This window comes from Mauremys reevesii, linkage group 16 (assembly GCF_016161935.1).
Source record: "Mauremys reevesii isolate NIE-2019 linkage group 16, ASM1616193v1, whole genome shotgun sequence".
In the NCBI taxonomy this organism is placed as follows: Eukaryota; Metazoa; Chordata; order Testudines; family Geoemydidae; genus Mauremys; species Mauremys reevesii.
In genome coordinates, this window is record NC_052638.1 from 18,814,847 (window position 1) to 18,834,069 (window position 19,223).

Sequence of the window (19,223 nt, forward strand, 5' to 3'; positions counted from 1 at the left end):
GGTTGAAATTTTCAAAGTAGTATGGAGGAAATTTTCAACACTACTCCCACGCACTGCTTTGAAAAATTACCCTTCTGCACCCTAGCCCTTCATATCCTGTACCCAACCACAGAAGCATATTGAGTCCCATGCAGAGTCCCTGGAGACTGAACAGACTGGATACATCCCTGGAGCAGGAATATGGTAAATGTTTTGTTTTATTTTAAGCTACGGGCTGTAGGAAGGTTTTCAGCCACAGAGTCAGGCCCCTTTAGTCGTGATTAGTTAGGAAGGGGTCTGGGGTTTTCAGGGTGGAATTTTTAGAGAGCAGAAGGTCTTTGAAACATTCCACTGATTGGGGCTCCTTTGAAACATTTCTTTCCGCAGAGAAAGGGGATCCCTCTTTGAAACATTTGCCAGCATTGGGGAGTCCACCCAGGAGTATATCAAAAAATGTCTGTAGTTCTTGCAGTCTCTGTACTCCTTACCTCCTATTGTGCTGACCTGACCATGTTTCAAGTGTTTCCCCTATTCCCCCACCTACCACTGCCTCTGATGTGCAGTCTCTATCAGATGCCTCTGAGGATGGGCATGCTAAGCAATTGGCTCCACCGGCGGGAGACTTGAACAACCATGGCAACAGCAAAAATCACATAAAGCTGTTAATAGATCTTTCTCCTATGGCTGAGGGAGCAGTAGGACACTTGAATATTCAATCATTTGGCCACTGATAGGTCCTTGTGCCACGTTTGTGGCAAAGCATTCCCTCTAGATTTATCTCAGTGTATTTATTTATTTATTTGGATTTTTACTAGTCTAAGATAAGGTGTCCAGTCAACATAGTGGGCACGCTTATTAATTTTTACAAGTACACACACAAATATACAGCCCAATCATCTCTGTATATTCTTACCAGCCCCTCCCAATCTGTTGTGTGTATAAAGGTCAGCATTCTTCTGGCAAACTATTTTGAGAGTCATAGAGTGTAAAAATGGGCAGATTATTGTAAACTAGAATGGACTCCAGAACCTGTACTTAATTTGTGTTGGGGAATACATAAAGCAGGAGGCCCAGTTTATTCATTTTACAGCTGTAAGGGACAATAGTGGCAGTCATAGTGAAATAGCTTTGTGGTCTGGATCTTGGACTGCTTTATAGACTTAGGGCTTGTCTACACTTACTGGGGGATCAGCGTGCGGCGATCAATGCATCAGCGGTCAGTATAGCAGGTCTAGTGAAGACCTGCTAAATTGAGCGCAGATCACTCTCCAGTCAACTCCTGTACTCCACCTGAAAGAGAAGCGCAAGGGGGGTCGATGGGAGAGCATCTCCTGTCGACATAGCGTAGTGTGGCCCCCGTGGAACTAGATCCAAGTACATCGACTTGAGCAACTTTATTCACGTAGCTGAAGTTGCATAACTTAGATCGATCTCCCCCCCTAGTTTAGACAAGGCCTTATCATTCTCTGGCTTGGGTGATGGGGAACTACCAAATTACCTAACTGTATTGATGAAGGAGGCAAAAAGAAATTTCAGTGCAAAAAACAAAAGTATGTTGCTGAGCAATGAGCTGCAGTGTGTTTTTAATGATATTTTTGATTCAGGTAACACAGGATCCCAAACATCTGTATAACCTAATCTGTAATTAAATGCCACTGATCCCTCCTGAATATTGTGTTTCAAGTTGTGGAATTGTTTTGCCAGAATCACAAACACATATGGAATGCATATCATGTATATTTTTTCTGTAAATGACACAAGTATTCTAAATAAAACCATGACCAAAAATAAGAATAACTAGTGTAACAAATTTGGGGCCAAATCCAAAGAACTAGGATAATACACAGACTTTAAAGACAGCAGTTTGTAGAAAGTTGTTTTCATATTTAAAAGAGCTATTAATTGATAGACAACTAAATCACAGAGATAACATCAAGAGAGCAGTTAAATGATTTGTGCTGTCACAGTCAGAATGTATCTAAGAACCTTTTGGAGCATGAATCTCTTTGTTATAGTTTTCATGGATTCAGCTAATAACAACTGTCCTACCCACATTCTTATATGTATGTAAAGCTATGTAAAGCTAGTTATGGTTTTATACTGCTGCCCATCACTGTACTATCTGAGTATATGTATTCATTGCTAATATGAAATGGATCCAGAAATAGAGCTTACCACACTTTACAAATGGCATCTGCAAAGGTGGAAGTATTTGCCATATGCATCTCCTTCTAGGATACAAAGACATTTCTATTGTTAGGGCTTGATCCTGGGAAGTGCTGAGTCCTCTCAACTCTCATTGACTTGGGAGCTGAGGATAGTCAGCACATTTCAGAATAGGGATCTTAATACAATAATGTGTATTAAAGGAAGGCATTAATTCTTTTTAAATGTCCTATTTTTCATATGCACTGTTAGTTAAACATGCTGCTTGAATTCTCAGTTATTTAAATTTGCAAAATTTTGAAAGGTGCTTTTTGGTAAACAAAATTCCTTTCCATCCAGTCATGACATTGTGTCAAATGATTGAGACAAAATTGTTTGATTCTTGAGAGGGAAACCCTACTGGCCTTTGGCCAAGTATTAGGATTTGTCTACATTTATAGCACTGCAGCGGCACAGTTGCAATGCTAAGTGAAGATGCCACCTACAACGAAAGGAGAGCTTGTCCCGTCGACATAGGGACTCCACCTCCCTGAGAGGCGGTAGCTGTGTCGATGGGAGAAGCCTTCCCACCTACACCAGGCGTTGGCGTTAGGTCGGTATAACTGTATCTCTGAGGGGTGTGGATTTTCCACACCTGTGAGTGACATAGTTATACCAACATAGATTTGTTGTGTAGCCCAGTGCTGAATTAAAATGTATACATGGTAGCAATGATGATGACATTGGAACACAGTGTCTTTGTAATAGCTTTCAAGTGTTAAGGCAAATAAAAAATGTGCCAGATTGTTTTTGAAGCATTAAATGCAAATGATCAACGATAACATATTTCTGGACTTAACAGTTGAATGTGTGAATTATTTATGAACACATTAAGAATTCAAAATATATTTGTAAAACTTTCATATTTTAAAAGCCTGTTTTAAATGTTGCTCTTTTAATGCACAGTTGCAAGTACAGCCCTTATACGTTAATGCAGTATTTGCTTTAAACATCTAATTCTTTATGGATTTCTTTTAATTAATAAGTAGTACTGGAATCACATGTTAAGGCAGCTGTCTACTATTTAAAGTTGGTTTTAGAAAGAAAAAACTGGTATACAAACCTTTATGAGCTACATACATTCTGTTTAGAAATGTGTATTTGGGCCTTGATCCTCATATGTGCTTTGCCTATATAAACCCCTGGGTGTGCATGGAATACTGTTGTCCTAAGTGTGGCTCTATGCCTGTGCAGGCATCTGTCTACACGAAACTTAGTGCAGGACTGAGGGTCTTAGAATGCAATATGTATTATAGCTATATGCCTAAATGTAATTGTTGGCCTACCTAAAGCGCTTGTTTTGAGTTTTACATTAGTTCTCTGTTATTGTTAATAATAATAAATCATGATTTATGTAGATACTTAAATAACACAGCGGTGAGCGTGGTACATATGTACTAGTAGATAGGAGGGTATAGCACTGTAAATGTACACCACTGATAATTAAACGATTAATAGTTAATAGTGTAGTTTCATTCAGGGCCAGAGCTCAAACTCCCATTGACTTTAGCAGGAAATGTCGGGCCCTAATAGAATCCAATATCTAGTTGGCTTCCTATTTTAAAATGGTCTTCATAATTGTACATTTTAGCCTTCCCTTTCTTTCTGACACATGGAAAATTTGTTGCTAGAAATATTAATACCTTTGTCATCCAGATACACAAACGTCGCTATGGTCTCTTACAATTGTTATCTATGCATATTTCTTCCTAGAAATTACTCTGTTTCATGAAAATGTATTTTGTTTTGCTTGTTTATCTACCAGGAAAGAAATAGTGTTTCCCTTAATATATTCATTCAGATTTTCCTTTTGCATTTTTTCATTTCATTTACACCTTGCATAATAGTAGTTCAGTTTTCACTGACATTTTTATAGCTGCTATGACAACATTCTTGTTTTGCATGATACATGCATAATTGTCTGTGATCACAGTTTTATGTTGCTTTCATTCTCTCTTAACCGTGTTAAGATTCCTTTTTGCCCTTCAACCTAATTTTCATATGTAGCTATGATTAAACTCGTTTAAACATTTTCCTGATAGTTTCATATTTATTCATAAAGGGGAGCAGTTGATAAAACACCCTTTCTGTAATCAGTCTGAGTTTTAAGTCTGATGTTTCTTCAAAGTTATCATTAGCAAGCATCTCAATCAATTCACAGCCTTTCAACATCTGCTAACTAGTGTGGCAAAAATGACTCTTTCCAGTAAACTTTGGTGTGTGTAAGCTGTGATATTTTGATGCTGTAACTTGTTCTTCACTTTAGTGGTATTGTTAACCTTGAAAATTATTGTATTTGAAAAAAAACAACCAAACCTACCCCCTAAATTAAAAGAAACAAACAGAATTGTATATAGCAGTCTGCAGAGATACTTTCTGCCTGTTTCTTGGAATATTTGTACATGTGTGGACACATATCTATGAATATAAGTGCACACATTCTTCACAGAGTCCCTCTCCACCAACCCTGAAGTTGGAAAAGAAGGTAAGTTCTCACCATATGGAATTTTGGTTCTACCTACGGGTGGCAAAATGACTCAACTTTTTCCCACTATAAAGGTCACCACCTCACTTTCCCATCAGATCTTTCTACCTTTCTCCTGATATTAAAAAACAAAGGATCAGAATCTTCCAATAAACAAAGCTCCATCATTTTCGGGTCTGTTCTTCAGACTTTTCTAGAGTGATGCTGCAAAGGCATATTTTGCTCTTTACATGAATTTGTTCATTACTTTTATTTCTGCAGGATGGTTTATTTCCTCACATTTTAATCCTGCTTCTTTGAATTGTACAGAGTTTTGCCTTCAATGGCACCAGTGCTTGCTTAAGAAATTAACCAATTTACTAAATAATTGAGGTCCTAAGCAATAACAAAATGATTTCTTTAAAGCGTGGCATCTGAGACATGAGATATATATGAGATATTTGATTTCCCTTGTCATGAAGGATTTCACTTTGAAGTTATATTTTCTCTATTAAAATGTTTTTCACGTAGTTTTCTCTTTTATTAGGAAAGCTTATAGACTCTGCATCACTTTTGGATAAAGATGCTGAAAAGAACCAATTTTTAGATTAAATTAAAACTGAATTAGACTTCATTGTCTCTAAACAGTGAAGAAATTAAGAATTAAAGATAGCATCCATCAACAGGATGAATACTTAAAAAAACAAAACAACCCCCCCCCCTAAAACTCAACATTATGTTCCATTTAATCAGTTCCTGCTACCACTAATTGCACATGAGCAAGAATGAGCTAATCAAAGGGGATAACCTCTTCCTGTGAGAAGATTGTCATTTCTGTGGTTATAAAGTATGTAGAGAAGATTGTAGAGGTCCTAGAACAGCAGTAGTTGCATTCTCTCTTTGATATAAAAGAACCATATTGTACACCACCACATCTACAGGTTCCACTGGTTGTTTATACTGTAATTCTATGTACAGCTTTTGACTCTCCTTTGTCCCTGTAGCTTTGTACCAATTCTGCCTTGAAATCTAGGTGTTTATGTTTTTTTAACAGGCAGTTTGCTGTTAACAGATAACTAATGCTTTTTCTTGGAGAAAGAAGATTTCCCTGTTCTTCAAGTCCTGCCAAACCAGTGGTGCAGTTTTTAATGCTTTCTCATCCAAAGCTACAAGGAAATCAGCTACCAGTTCTGTTTCTGCGCTAGCAAGATATCCAGGCTTACCTAAAAACAAACGGGGGAGGAGGCAAAGGAGTGCATATTCGCGAAAATTTAACATCTTTGGCCAAAGTTTTAAAATGTCCATGCACCATTCATTTTATCTCTTTGGGGAGGTGTGGACACTGTTCAGTCTACCCTGTCATTGGACAGTGGGAAGAGAAAGTGCACAGTACTAGAAAGGTAGATCTAAGTCCCTTTCTTACTAATAAAAACTCTGAGCTTCAGTGGTTTTAAGCACCTCCACCCACTGACTTCAGAGGGAGCTGCAAGTGCTCAGCACTTCTGATGATCAGGTCCAAAACGTTTCCTTCCTTCCTTCTCCTGTTATGGAAAACATCTGTATTTGAATAAGAGGATTATCAAGTTATGTATACTGAAACTTGTCTGATCATCCGATGGACAAATCAGAATTTTTGCCTATTAGATATAGGTCCAACTTCATTTTCAATGGAACTCCATTTACTTTGAAGGGATACATTTGGTGCACTGTCTTTAAATAAGGATCAAATTAAATGGCAGTGCAAATCTTGGGGAGACTTTTAACTGGTCCTTTAAGTCAAGAGACTACCCATTACAAATGGTCATTAGAGCAAATTTCATTGTGATACGTCATACTTGACTAGCAAGTCGGATCAAGTATAATTTTTCCCTCCTTCCTCAGGGACAAAAATATTATTTCATATCCTCCTGAGTAATCAGAGTACTTTCTTTCCTGGTCATTCCTTAGTGTAGAGAGAAACTTTTCAATGGCAAGAATTTCATGCACATTTTTCTGACATATGAAGAGCATTTTAATTCTTTTAAATTCTACTGTGTGTTTCAATACACCTTTGAATCATCGTTTTCTGTCAAGTTCTTGGTGCAGAGAGAACCAATTGCCTCTGCAGTAGGTACCATACATGTTTGGTCACTTATATTTTGGATTTTTGTAGCGGAAACTCTTTATGGGTCAACTTATTAGTAATTTTGGCAACTTTCTGGCCTCTTTAAGGAATCAAGAGATTTCCACTTCATGTTCTTCTCTCTTTAGATTATTCCAGATTGATGTCTATGTATTGTTCTAGTTTTGAATTGGCAGATTCAATTCCTTTAAATTTGCTTTACTAAAAAATTTATTTCTTGTGGCCGTGTCTCTAAGCAGAAGGTTCTAACAATTGCCTCTGTGTCTTCAATTGAACTTTGAGAAAGAAGATTTTAGTTTCATTATCAGACTTTCCTAAGGTAATATAAGATTTTAAATGAACCAGTAACTCTGTTGATCTATCATAATCAATCCACATTTCTTTAGAGACAGTTTTCATTCTTTGGATGTCAGGCAAAACATTGACTCTTACCTTGGACTAATGATGCTATTTTATGACTCAAAAGCATTATTTGTACTATTTTATTGGCTAGGGAAAGACACAATGCATCCAAATACCACAGTTTCCAGGTGGATCAAGGCCTATGCAAGAATACTTCAAACAACAAGATCTTGAGTCTCTCCATACTGCATGAAGCTTTATTCTGCTGGGAGTTATAAGCAAATCTCAGATGGAATGTACCTTTTGGAAAATTAAAGAGTAGCAACTGGGTCAAATGTACACATTTTTCCTACCCGCCATAAACTTGTAATAACTTCTGCAGCAAATTCACTTTCAGTCATAGGATCTGTCCGATACTATAGTCATTTTAAGGTAAGGGGCTATTGCCTGCTTGTATTGTCACATTTCTATATGGTGAGGACTGAACTTCTTTTCCAACTCCTAGATTGGTGAAGAGGGGAGGTATGAAAAATAATAATTACTTACTAGTAATGGTGTTTTCTATAGTCCTCCTCTTCACCAACACACTTTCTCCTGCCTCCCCTGAATCTCTTTCCTCTTTGTTTTGTTGTCTTGGAATTAACCCATGCACTGGGGGTAAATGAGGTGCTGACCTCATGGGGAAGAGTTGAGTCTTTTTACCTCCTGTTTCCTGTAGGTGCAGCCCAAACCCCATATGGTGAGACGTTATCTTCTTTTCCAGCTCCTGCACTGGTGGAGAGGAGGACTATGAAAAATGTCACTGCAGGTAGGAAATAAAGTGTATGCTGAATTTTATATGTGTGTAAACAGTTAGGTCTGTAGTAAATATAACCACACCCAGAGGTTAACCCTGCCTTTAGATGCAGAGTCATGTGTTGTCTTATGTATGCTCACCCATGCCTATCAAAGAATAAGATCAGCGCCTTTGATTATAATGTTGTTGTGTAATTCTTAAACTAATTGTTGTACAGTTGTAAAAATTGTTGTTTTTCATTCAGTTATGCCAGAGTAAATCCATTGACTCTAGGTTTACTCCAGAATAACCAAATGCAGCTTCGCTCCATGTGTTAGGGGATCAGCATCAGCTAGTATCAACAGCATGTCATTTGTTACAGCTTGTTTTACTCATCCCATTGCCAATATGTCTTCTCTAGCATATGGGGATATGGACTGTCATTTGCTAATTCTGCATCTGTGACTTATATCAAGAGAGAAATGTCTGCAACAAAAAAATCAAGTGATGAAAGATCATGCAATGAGCAGTAACTGGACAGTGCTGAACAAAACTGTGGCCAGATATAAGTGGCTGATGTTCTGTGACATGGTCTAATTCTTAAGATATTTAAGAAATAGTTAAAGTGAAAAAATATACATAGGAATTTTGTCATGACCAGAATAGGATTTTACACCCAAAATTCAGGACTGTCACAAAAGAAAAAAGATCTTAAAAAATCTAATGTTAATAGATAGGTTCCCATTTATAGAAAAAAAAGGCATGGTAAGAGTTTATTTTTAGAGGAATAACACTAGTATGCCAGAACCAGAGAGTGAAATTGATTAGATGCTGGCTGTAAACAAAAATGAAACTCTCTTGTTTTCAATGTACTTGGACAACAAAGTGCAAAAATGATCACATATGGTGAAAAGTAAATTTTCTAAAAAATATTTTAGTTAGACTCTAAAGCGTTATGTTGATAACACTGGCAAAGAAACAGTTTATTTTTTTCAATGAATCTATACCTGACAATAATGCTTTAAAAGCAAAGTGTCTTATTGGCTTAGCCCAAAAAAGTAAGAAATTTCAGAATTTAGAAGGAAAAAAAAACAATTTGTCACTTTGGCAATTATCCTAATTCACAGAGATGTCTTAGTCTGCAGTTTAGGTGGAAAAGTCTGAATGTTCTTGCTTAAGAATGTTTTTAAATCTTACAAATCTAGTAAATTTTTGTAGCTGAAATGTATGTGAGAGGCAGAAGACTTTAAAAAAACAAAACACCACTGTGTATTAAAACCCATGAATTACTTATAGTTCTGATAATACAGAAATGTTTAAAACATACAGCGCAGCTGTTAAATATGTTGATAGGGAATTATTAAAATTAAATATGGATTCTTGCCATGACTCTTAACAGCACCTTTAAATCGATAATGATTTATTTTGTCAGTGTTGGAGGCATTAGTGTCTATTGTCAAGGCCTTTAATGCTTACAGCTTTTCCAGCTTTGGCTAACAGGCCACTTGGAGCCATTACACTCTATTGGTGCAATGTGGATGCTATGCATAGGTACTAAGCCTCACATGCCAAAAACTTCTTATGAAGTTCTTGATGGAAAAAACTTACTGCACCTGCTTCATAACCTGTTTTTAAACCGAAATATGCAGTTGTTTTTAAGTGCCACTGCCAAACTGCTCAACAATGTTGAGTGCAGCAACTCTGGAGGTTGGTGCAGAAAATCAAATGTCATAAACTACGCAGACTTTAATGCTTTGTGTATATGTAATCCCTGAAATCTGAAATGTCTGTGTAACAACTTTTGTTTTGTTTTTTTGTTTTTGTTTTAAAGATACTCGTGTGATGCAGTCTTGTAAGCCAAATTTCAACAATTCAGAGCAAGGGCATGGTTACTTGTAAAGCTATGGCTCAGTATGCCTTGGTTATTAACCCCTGCAAATAAGGTTCTTTCCCCCTTTAAGTGGAAATATCCATCAGACCATTAACTACAGCGAGCATGGTGATATCACTCTTGCATGTTTATTTTATGTAAACATTAGTTATGAAAAAAACATTTTGAGACCAAAAATATATCTATGAAAGGGTGTTGTCCAATAACCTATTTTTCTTGTGGTTAAATTAAGGGAACTGCTGCTGTTTGCAATCGAGGAATGTGGTGAAACCACATAAATGTACACAACATTTTATTGGGGTAGAGGTATTCAAAGTGGTAATGCACCATGAAATTTATTAACAGGAGAATTTGTTAAATTCAGCAAAATTCATCCGATGTGGAGCCCTGAATAAGAAACTATAGTTTACGTTTTCATAGTTGATTATCAAAGTGTATTTTGAATGAGTTCTGGGCAAAAGTTGTATTCTTTGTGGATGTCTGCTTTCTAATGAGCATGCAACCCACTTTAATCTAGATTCTAGGCTTTGCAGGTGCAAGTTCCCATACTTTTTTATAATTTTTTTTTTAAATAATTGGAGATATACCAATCTCCTAGAACTGGAAGGGACCTTGAAAGGTCATCAAGTCCAGCCCCCTGCCTTCACTAGCAGGACCAATTTTTGCCCCAGATCCCTAAGTGGCCCCCTCAAGGATTGAACTCACAACCCTGGGTTTAGCAGGCCAATGCTCAAACCACTGAGCTATCCTTCCCCCCCTTCTAGTAAAAGTATGGGCTGTGCATCCAAGTTTAAACCAGTATGCACCTGCAAGTCTTAAGAGATAACTTGAGCCCCACAAATGAAACATACATAGTTCAACCGGGTTCCATTATGCACCTTAACTAGACCTCCACTAAAATATGCTGCAATCTTTACTCAGGTGAGTGGCCCTTATTCACGTGTGTGGTCCCATGTGAAATCAGTAGAACTGCTTACATAATTATAGACTAATGATGTGAGTGAGTGCTGCATGATCCAACGATTAAAACCTAATCAACTTAATTCCTATCCTCTTCCCCAATTAGGCTTTGATCCTGATGCTCTTACTACCCTGTGTAGTTCTTTAGACTTCAGTGGGATTTCTTCTGGTAGTAAGCACTGTGCACAGAGTAGTTTTTTTCAGGATTAGGACCAAGCAGCCTCCTCTGAGCTAAAGACAGAGGTATTTTTAAATAAAACTTACACAGCATTTTGTCATAGAATTTAAGGCCAGAAGGGATCGCTAGATCATCTACTCTGGCATTATTGATGTTAAACAAAACAACCATATTAACTTCAGCTCTGATCAGAAAATGAAATCTAATGGGGGGGAACCCTTAAAACTGTTGGGGGAAAGCTATCATTTTCAGACTTTAAAGCCAGCATCAGCTGCCAATTGAGAGGTGAAAATTTAATGACTTGATAGTTTCATTTAAAGTAGACACAAGAATATCCCCCTTCCCAGTCCTTCCCTTGCCAAGTAAACACTGGTGACTAAAGGCTAACACTGGTGACTATATGTTTAATCAGACCAAATAATTTCTAGTCCAATTTTAGCATGACACCGAGTAAGGGAGTCTTAAGCCTTAGTGTCACAATCATCAGCTGTTCTAAAAAACAAAAGCTACGTGTGCTAAGAACACTTCAGCAAAAAATCTCCAGACTCCTAACACTTGCAGGTGTGCACATTGGGTTGCATCGGATTTCATATCTGCCTGTGTGCGTTCTGTCTGGGCTGCTGTTAATGTAAGTTAGTTCTCACTGGTGAAATGCTGTTCGCATGCTGTTCCTCTCCGATCAGGTTTAATGTCATTTTGGGCTTGTTTCTTGTGTAACAGGGCTGGAATTTCTTATTTCGGTTCCTGTTTGCAGTGTGTGTTAGCTCAGCCTCTTGCTCCTTTGCCAAGCTGGCAGAGCATGGGGGTTGACTTCCTGTGCAGATGATGTAAAAGTGATTCTGTGATTCTTCCTCTGCAGCCATTGGGAGATAAAAGCCAGGACAGTGGGGATTGTAAAGAGGGAGCCAAATTATATGTATAATATTAAAGTGAGTGCGTTTGTGGTTTTGCTGTTCTCCAGGGTTTTTCACAAGTAGAAAAACATGAATTAGCATTTTACATTTCCATATATTGACTGGCAAAATAGCCTCCTCTCAATTAAGACCTATAGCTTTTTGGGATATATGCAACAATTTTATAAAATATTTACAGCAAGATTTGCATTTTACACGGTATTACAATTTTTCTTGTGTTTTAGCAGAAAGGGCTGAGGCCTAAGAGAGGAAATGCATTCAGTGTATCAAGAAGAGAAATCTAAAACTGGATTGCTAGCATTCAGCAGTAGAAATGTCCAGGGTTGATTATTATTTCCAGTAATTTCTAAGGTTGATTTTGCCAACCAACTATTTGTTATATCCTCTTTAAGGACTATGTTCCTTATGGAGATCTATGATTTTCCCTGTAAAGCTGGCTTTGAAAGAGACTGTTTTTAGCTTTGTGCTAGACAGATAAGTAGAACATTTTCCCCCCCAAATGTAAATGCGTGCTGTAAAGAACATAGCTATTTCCTGGATAATTTGCAGTTGTATATTTTATGTTAATTTCACCGAAAATATTGCACCCCTGCCAGGTTTAGTAGAGGCTCACTGTGATATGAATAATTTCTAGTGAATCATTTTTTTTCTTCATTTAAGATTTGGCACCTTTTTAAGATTTTAATAATAGCAACAAGGAGGAAGATTTAGAACAAGTGAAACATTAGAGCCAAAGAAACTCACGTTGAGCACTAATGTAAAATAGCAAGAATAATTACATGGAAAACAGTTTCCACAGATGTTTTTCCTTGTAATGTAATAACTATTTACTAAACTGTTTATTTTAGGCCCTCGGTTTACAATAAAATATTTATACATGCTCTTCTGTAATAAAAAAATATTGACAAAATACTATAGAGATTTTAAAAAAGACCATTAGTATTTCTCTGTATAGAAAGTGAACACAACAAAAGTTGTATGTGCCATTTTTCATGCACAGTATTTTGAGAGGTTTGGGGTATTAATAAAATAACTGTCACTAGCTGGAGTACTCACCTTGAACTAACAGATAAGAAATCGGTGTGTATAAAAATTGAGCCACAACATATTGCAGAACATGAAGGCTAGCACTCTAAGGACTGAGAAGAAGTATGTCTCTTCCTTTTAATAGAAAAACATAATCTTGCCCTTGGAGTGTTAAATAATAAACCTACCTCCCATAAAAGTAAAATCTGTCTATATTACGAACAAGATTAAAGTTTAAGATGATAAACCATAAATATTGTTATTAATCTTTGTATATAAATGCATATGTATTAATACTCTAATACAATAAAGAATATTGGAATATGTAGACTTATCGCTTCATCTTGTCTGCACCAGATTTATAATATGATTAATTCAAAAGGTTATTAGCGTACATTTACTATGTGTATACATTTATGTACAGTGAATATATATTTATGCATGATAGGCTTGTTTACATAAATATATAGCATAAATGAATCATGTTTTCAAACTTCCATGATCTTGCCTATTAAAACCTTTAACACGTTAGTATTTCTTAATGTGTAGTATCTTGCCTCCCCATTTCACCTTGAAGGAAAACGCTTTTTTCTTAGAAATGCTTTCCCACCCTTTGATTGAGTATCTAAAGCATATCATAAGACCAGTTGTCCATTGTATATAAAAAAGTAACTTTTGGGAGGGAGGTGGGGAGGGCAAAAACAAGTCCAAAACATCACCATCTCTTTGTGGAGTGAAGGTGGGCCCCAAACATCCCTTTAGAGCTAAACAGCACCAAACTTTGGAGAGAAACGGAATCCAAACTCAGAGTCAGATTTTGTGGTTAACTTTTAAAACAAACTTGGACACCACAACTTGGGGAACACAAAGGGTTCAAAATCTGGAACTCAATCCAAATTTGGCAGCTCATTCTCCATTTTCAAGTAAATAATTCCCTTACATTTCTGTCTTAGTATATGGGTGAACTTTATAATTGGAGAAGAAGCTATATGGTTTGTAGCAGCCTTGCGAAATCATCTTGAACTTTAAAATATACTTGCTAGCCCTTTATCTTGGAAATTGTTGTTTATAAAAAAACTAAAGATACTTTATTTTCCTATTTACAAATATTCATTCTGAGTGAATGAGCAAGTAGAATTTTGTCAGGTTGTGTTACAGAGTGCACAAAAATAGTCTAGAGCAGAAAACTGCTAGCTTGAGAACCAAAACTGAACAAAAGAGGGAGCTAAGAAATCTAAAATGCTCAGTTTTAAGACAGGATAATCATGGTTAACAGATATCTCCAAATTCTCTGTTTTGTTATAGACATTTTTTCCATGGCTGTTTTATACACACACCCATATGGGGAGTGTGTACAGGCATATTGTGCCGTGCATCCTGTATATGAAGACACTCATATTCTCTTGTTCTCCCATGTCCCTTCTCCCAAATATCTGCACTGTGGAATTTAATCAGAACTGCTTTGTAATAAGTGCATACTTATGACTTCTTAATAAGGTTACTCTTATCAGAGGAAAATAAATAATGCAATTGGCTAATCAGTGCACTATTTTTAGTAGAGTAGAACAAAGTTTAGTTCTTGGCTGTTAGCCTTTTGGTACCTTCCTGCTTGAGAAATGTTGATACACTGTGGAATGTTGCCACATTTTATGAAAAATTTAAAAAAATGCAACTCCTTTTGAGTCTTCAGGCATCAGTAGGGTCCAAAGTTAGTGTTAAAGCAGACAAAGGAATTTGAACTTGGAAATCAGTTTTACTGTGCACATACCAATTTTTTCTCCAAGAACTCTGTTATTGTATAAACTGAGGATTTTGTTTTTAAATTATATTCTGGAGGGTGTTGACATCCAGAATTATCTAGGAAGTACTTTAATACCTATGCAATATTAGTTTGCTAATTCAAGAAGTGAAGTGGTTATAAGTGTTGCAATTTTGGTTGGAGTTCAGGATTGACCTCTTGTTGATTTCAGAGTGTTGGAGGTATTAGTAAATTATTACGTTTCCTATGTGTAAATTAGTTTAAATTAAAGTAAATTAGCCAATTCTCTTCCCCAGTATCTTTGTAAAGGCCATTTACTGTTTATTGCAGTAGAAGTCATTATCCATTTCAGTGATTTTGGAAACAGAATATGTCTGATTCAGTTGCATGGGTGTGAGTCACCCATGTAATTGAGGGCAAAATTGGACCCTCTCTCTTTCCCTGAGATATCAACTTGCAATCTAAGGGTACGTCTACACTACCCGCCAAATAGGCAGATAGCGATCGATCTGTCGGGGATTGATTTATCGCGTGTAGTGTAGACGTGATAAATCGATCCCCAATCGCTCTCCCGTCGACTGCTGAATTCCAGCTCGGCAAGAGGCAGAAGCAAAGTTGACGGGGGAGCTGCGGTGCGCTGTGAGGACGCGAAGTAAGTAATTTTAATTCGATCTAAGAGACGTCGACTTCAGCTACGCTATTCTTGTAGCTGAAGTTGTGCATCTTAGATCGATCCCTCCTGCCTCCCCGCCCAGTGTAGACCAGGCCTAAGGGCTTGTCTGCATGGGGAGTTATTCCTGATTACCTGTTCCTGAACAATTCCATGTGTGGACACACTTATTCCAGAATAAGTGCCTTGTTCCGAATTAGTTCAATCCATTTATAAAGGATTAAACTAATTCAGAATAGGGCACTCTTCTTCTGGACTAAGAGCATCCACACATTGAATTAATCAGGAATAGGTAACTCACTTTAAATTCACAATCTATTTTGGTCCAGATTAATTCCATGTAACAAGCCCTGAATGCCATATTAAGGTTTCTGTAGCTTCCTCTTACAGGCACAGGTCAAAATTCTTCTCAGTAGATCTTGACTGATATTTTGCACTCTCTCAGTGCATAGATCTCTCATTAACCTGAGTGGGAGTTTTGTGCTCGTACATAAAGCAGAAATGTAGGAGGCGAGATCCACCATGCAGATCCAAGAGGAGATTAGGAATTTGCCACTTAAATCAAACAACATTATCGGTGTTGCAGTGTGGAAAAATTGCACATAAGAGGGTGGATAAAGGAATATTGCAAGAAAACACGTATAAAAGAGGACTGTGGAAAGAGTAGATTTTTCTGAAGTACACATGGTGAGAGTTATAATGGAGACATTTTTTAACGTTCTCATATAAAATTCACCTAGTATCCTTACCATACTTATGAACATAATGAATAAACTAGTAAACGGCATTATTTTAATAAACTGTTGGCTGTTAGCTCCTCTTCCATTTTATCAGAAAACGAATCCAGAGGAGTGGATTTTGCCGAAGAAGCTATCTCCAATTTTCTCTTGGAACTATACTTCTAGAATTTGTAAAGGTTTATGTCTTTAACAACTCACATTTTCATTTTAGTTTTTCATTTGCTGCTCTGGATTTATATTAATTTTGCAGCATTCGTTGAAATTGATCCAGCCCTTTTATATAATTTGCCAGCATGAAATATTACTTCAAAGATAAGCTTTGTTATTACATGCTTAATCTTGAACACTTGTCTTATTTGGTAAGAACAATCTTTGAGAACGAGGCAAAGAGAAGTCTACTACTGTGATTTTAAAGCAGCTGTAACTGGAGCAGTCCAAGTTGGTTTACAAAGGTTGGCCTCTCCTCAGTTTGCCATTGCAGCAGCTGGACTTCATTAAGCACTAGTGTTAATTATTGGGAGACCGTTTGTTCCGTATGTGTGCAGAAACACTTGGAGTAACGCACAAAAAAAGGTCACCTTGAAATGGAAGCTTATAGGAAAAACTAAAAAGGACCAGGACTGCCACTGATTTAATAATATTTCTTACTCCAAGCTGATTTCTGAAAATGAAGAGAGAACGCTACAGCGTGGCCATAAGGAATTTTTTTAACTGCTTGGTATTTTTTTTGACTGGGCTGAGGAGGGTGCAGGTATGGTGCTAGACTAATGGTGCTAGACCCTGGATTAACGCACATGGAAGACATTAATGTTGTGTTTTCCGTAATCTGTGTGTGAGAAAATTCCCTCTTTATCCTCTAGAGCTTTCAGGCCATATACTGTATGGTTCGAAGAGGAGTTATTAATAACTGCATATACTGTAAATAGATTCCATGGAGAAAGCCTGTTAGGGGGAAAATGTTTAGGGGGATGAATGTCGCAAAGAACAGCATGAAACACGTGGCAGCTTACAACAAGTATTGCTTGGAAATGTTGTCTCTCAGAGCTGGTGACATTCAGGAAAGTGGGCTAAATTCAGCCCTGATGAAAGCAGGTGTAATTATATCCAGCCCAGTCTCCTTTCACCCACTTGCATCAAAGCTCAGTTTAGCCTGTATACCTGGATAATTGTTAAACAGAAACAAGGTGGGGAGCACCAAGGGAGGGGGAGAGTGAGACTGGAGGAGAATTAGGTTATTACATTTCCTCCTTAATTCTTCATCAGGGCTGCTGCCTGTATTTTCTACAGAAAAATCAATGCATTCTGATTCTGTAATTTCCCATGGTGCCTCACTCAGAGCACAGTGTGCCATGGGAGGTGACATATCCGGTCATGGCAGCTTGAACTATTTTTCCAGTGAAAGAATTCATTGGAATTTCACAACCTTTGCATGCTTTTGTGAAAACACTCATTTGTGTTTGCGCCAACCCGCTAATGGCGGATGCCGGGGTTTGTGAATCCCACCTACATTCGGTGCTCGTTATGGCATGGAATGTGCCGTTAATAATGCATCTGTGAAACTCAGCTGTGAGGGAGCCAAGTAATTATCCCACCGTAGCGTTCTCTGCTTCAGTGTCATCACAACTGGGGCTTCATTAAAAGTCCTAACAGTAGAGATGTTGTGTGGTGCAGCCTGTATATATATTTTTTCATTTAAATTATCAGGAATGCCATGGCTCAGAGGTAATTTGACTTTTTGAAACCGTGGAGCCCCTGTGAATTTCCTTCCTCCTCTCCCTCTCGCTGCCGCACCAGCTGATCAGCCCCAGAAGAACAAAAGGTTTATCTGAAGCTATGAAGCATATATTCACCAGCTTCTGGCGTCTAGATAAAAAAAAATCAAAGTACTCCATTGAACATGTTAATACTGAGCAAAATGCACACAGCCAGACACTAAACCTTTACAGGGATTTAAGCATTTGAAAAGTGATACTCTGATCAGGTCTAGAGTTAGTTTCCTTAGCATAGAGTAAAGCAGTATTGTAAAATAATATAGGTTTTTAAATCAATGGAAAGCTTAACATTTCCCCCCATCCCTTTTGTTTTATTGCTTTGTCTGGTTTCTATCAGGCAGGCAGTCACAAAGTCTTGGGTAAAGGGGAGGTATTTTACTTTTTTGATGCCATATTCCTCCAGTAGAATATACAGTATGAACTTCTGAAATAAAAATAAATACTAGATAGCAATAATGAATGGATTGCTGGCTTCTTACAGCTCTCTAAGAGAGTTGGGACAGTTTTAAAAATTATTAGTCTGGTTACTTTTGTCTTTCTCTTCTACCAGCTTTCTTTCCCTAGTTGCTCTCCTCTTGTTTTATAATCCTCACCTTTTTCTTTGAGAGAGTCCAGGGCTTTTACAGTACCCTGAGATTCTTGCCAGTGGGAAGCAGGATCAGGTCCTTAGTATGCTACAGATAAATCTATTCTGAGTTGTCTCTGGCATAAATCTACTAGCTTGGTGAACGTTGGAGATCCTCTGCGTTTCCATCCTACCTGACTACAACAGCAAACCCAATGCTGTTTTGGTCAAAGGTTGATTAAACAAAGAAATAAAGTGCTTGCTAGTTTTATCTTCTAATTTGAAAAACTGTGGCCTAGATTTTGCAGTCTTAAGAATGGCCACGCTGGGTCAGACCAATATCCTGTCCTCTGATACCGGCTAGTGCCAGATGCTTCATAGGGTATGAACAGAACAGGGGAATTATCAAGTGATTCATCCCCTGTCATCAATTCCCAGATTCTGGCAGTTAGAAGTTTAGGGGTTGCATCTCTGACCGTGGGCTTGCGTCCCTGACCATGTTGGCTAATAGCATTGGTGGATGTATCCTCCGTGAATGTATCTAATTCTGGTTTGAACCTGGTTATACTTTTGGCCTTCACAACAACCCCAGCAACAGGTTTCACAGATTGGCTGTGCGTTGTATGATGAACTATGTCCTTTTGTGTGTTTTAAACCTTTTACCTATTCATTTCATTGGATCGTTGTTGTGTTATGTGAAGTCAACAGGAGAGAAACTGCTGCGCCCACATGGAGCCCCATTAGAGTCCATCTGCTTGTCATCCATCTATGTATATAAGCATGTGCATACTAGGATTTATTTTAATTGTGTACTTTATTAACAGAACAGGTTGGTTTAAGAAAGAATATTTAAATAGTATT

General features: G+C 37.5%; 1 protein-coding gene across 12 annotated transcripts in view; it reads left to right on the forward strand.

The window, feature by feature from the left end:
• ZNF423 (zinc finger protein 423) overlaps window positions 1-19,223 on the forward strand; it is a 402,730-nt gene that overhangs the window by 298,751 nt on the left and 84,756 nt on the right. For 9 of the 12 annotated variants that reach the window (XM_039503470.1, XM_039503477.1, XM_039503473.1 and 6 more), the window contains one exon: window positions 7,831-7,920. The exons of the other annotated variants lie outside the window; for them this stretch is intronic. In XM_039503470.1, coding sequence (XP_039359404.1) covers window positions 7,831-7,920 — 90 coding nt within the window. The remainder of the gene's footprint in view (window positions 1-7,830; window positions 7,921-19,223) is intronic. 12 annotated transcript variants of the gene reach the window in all.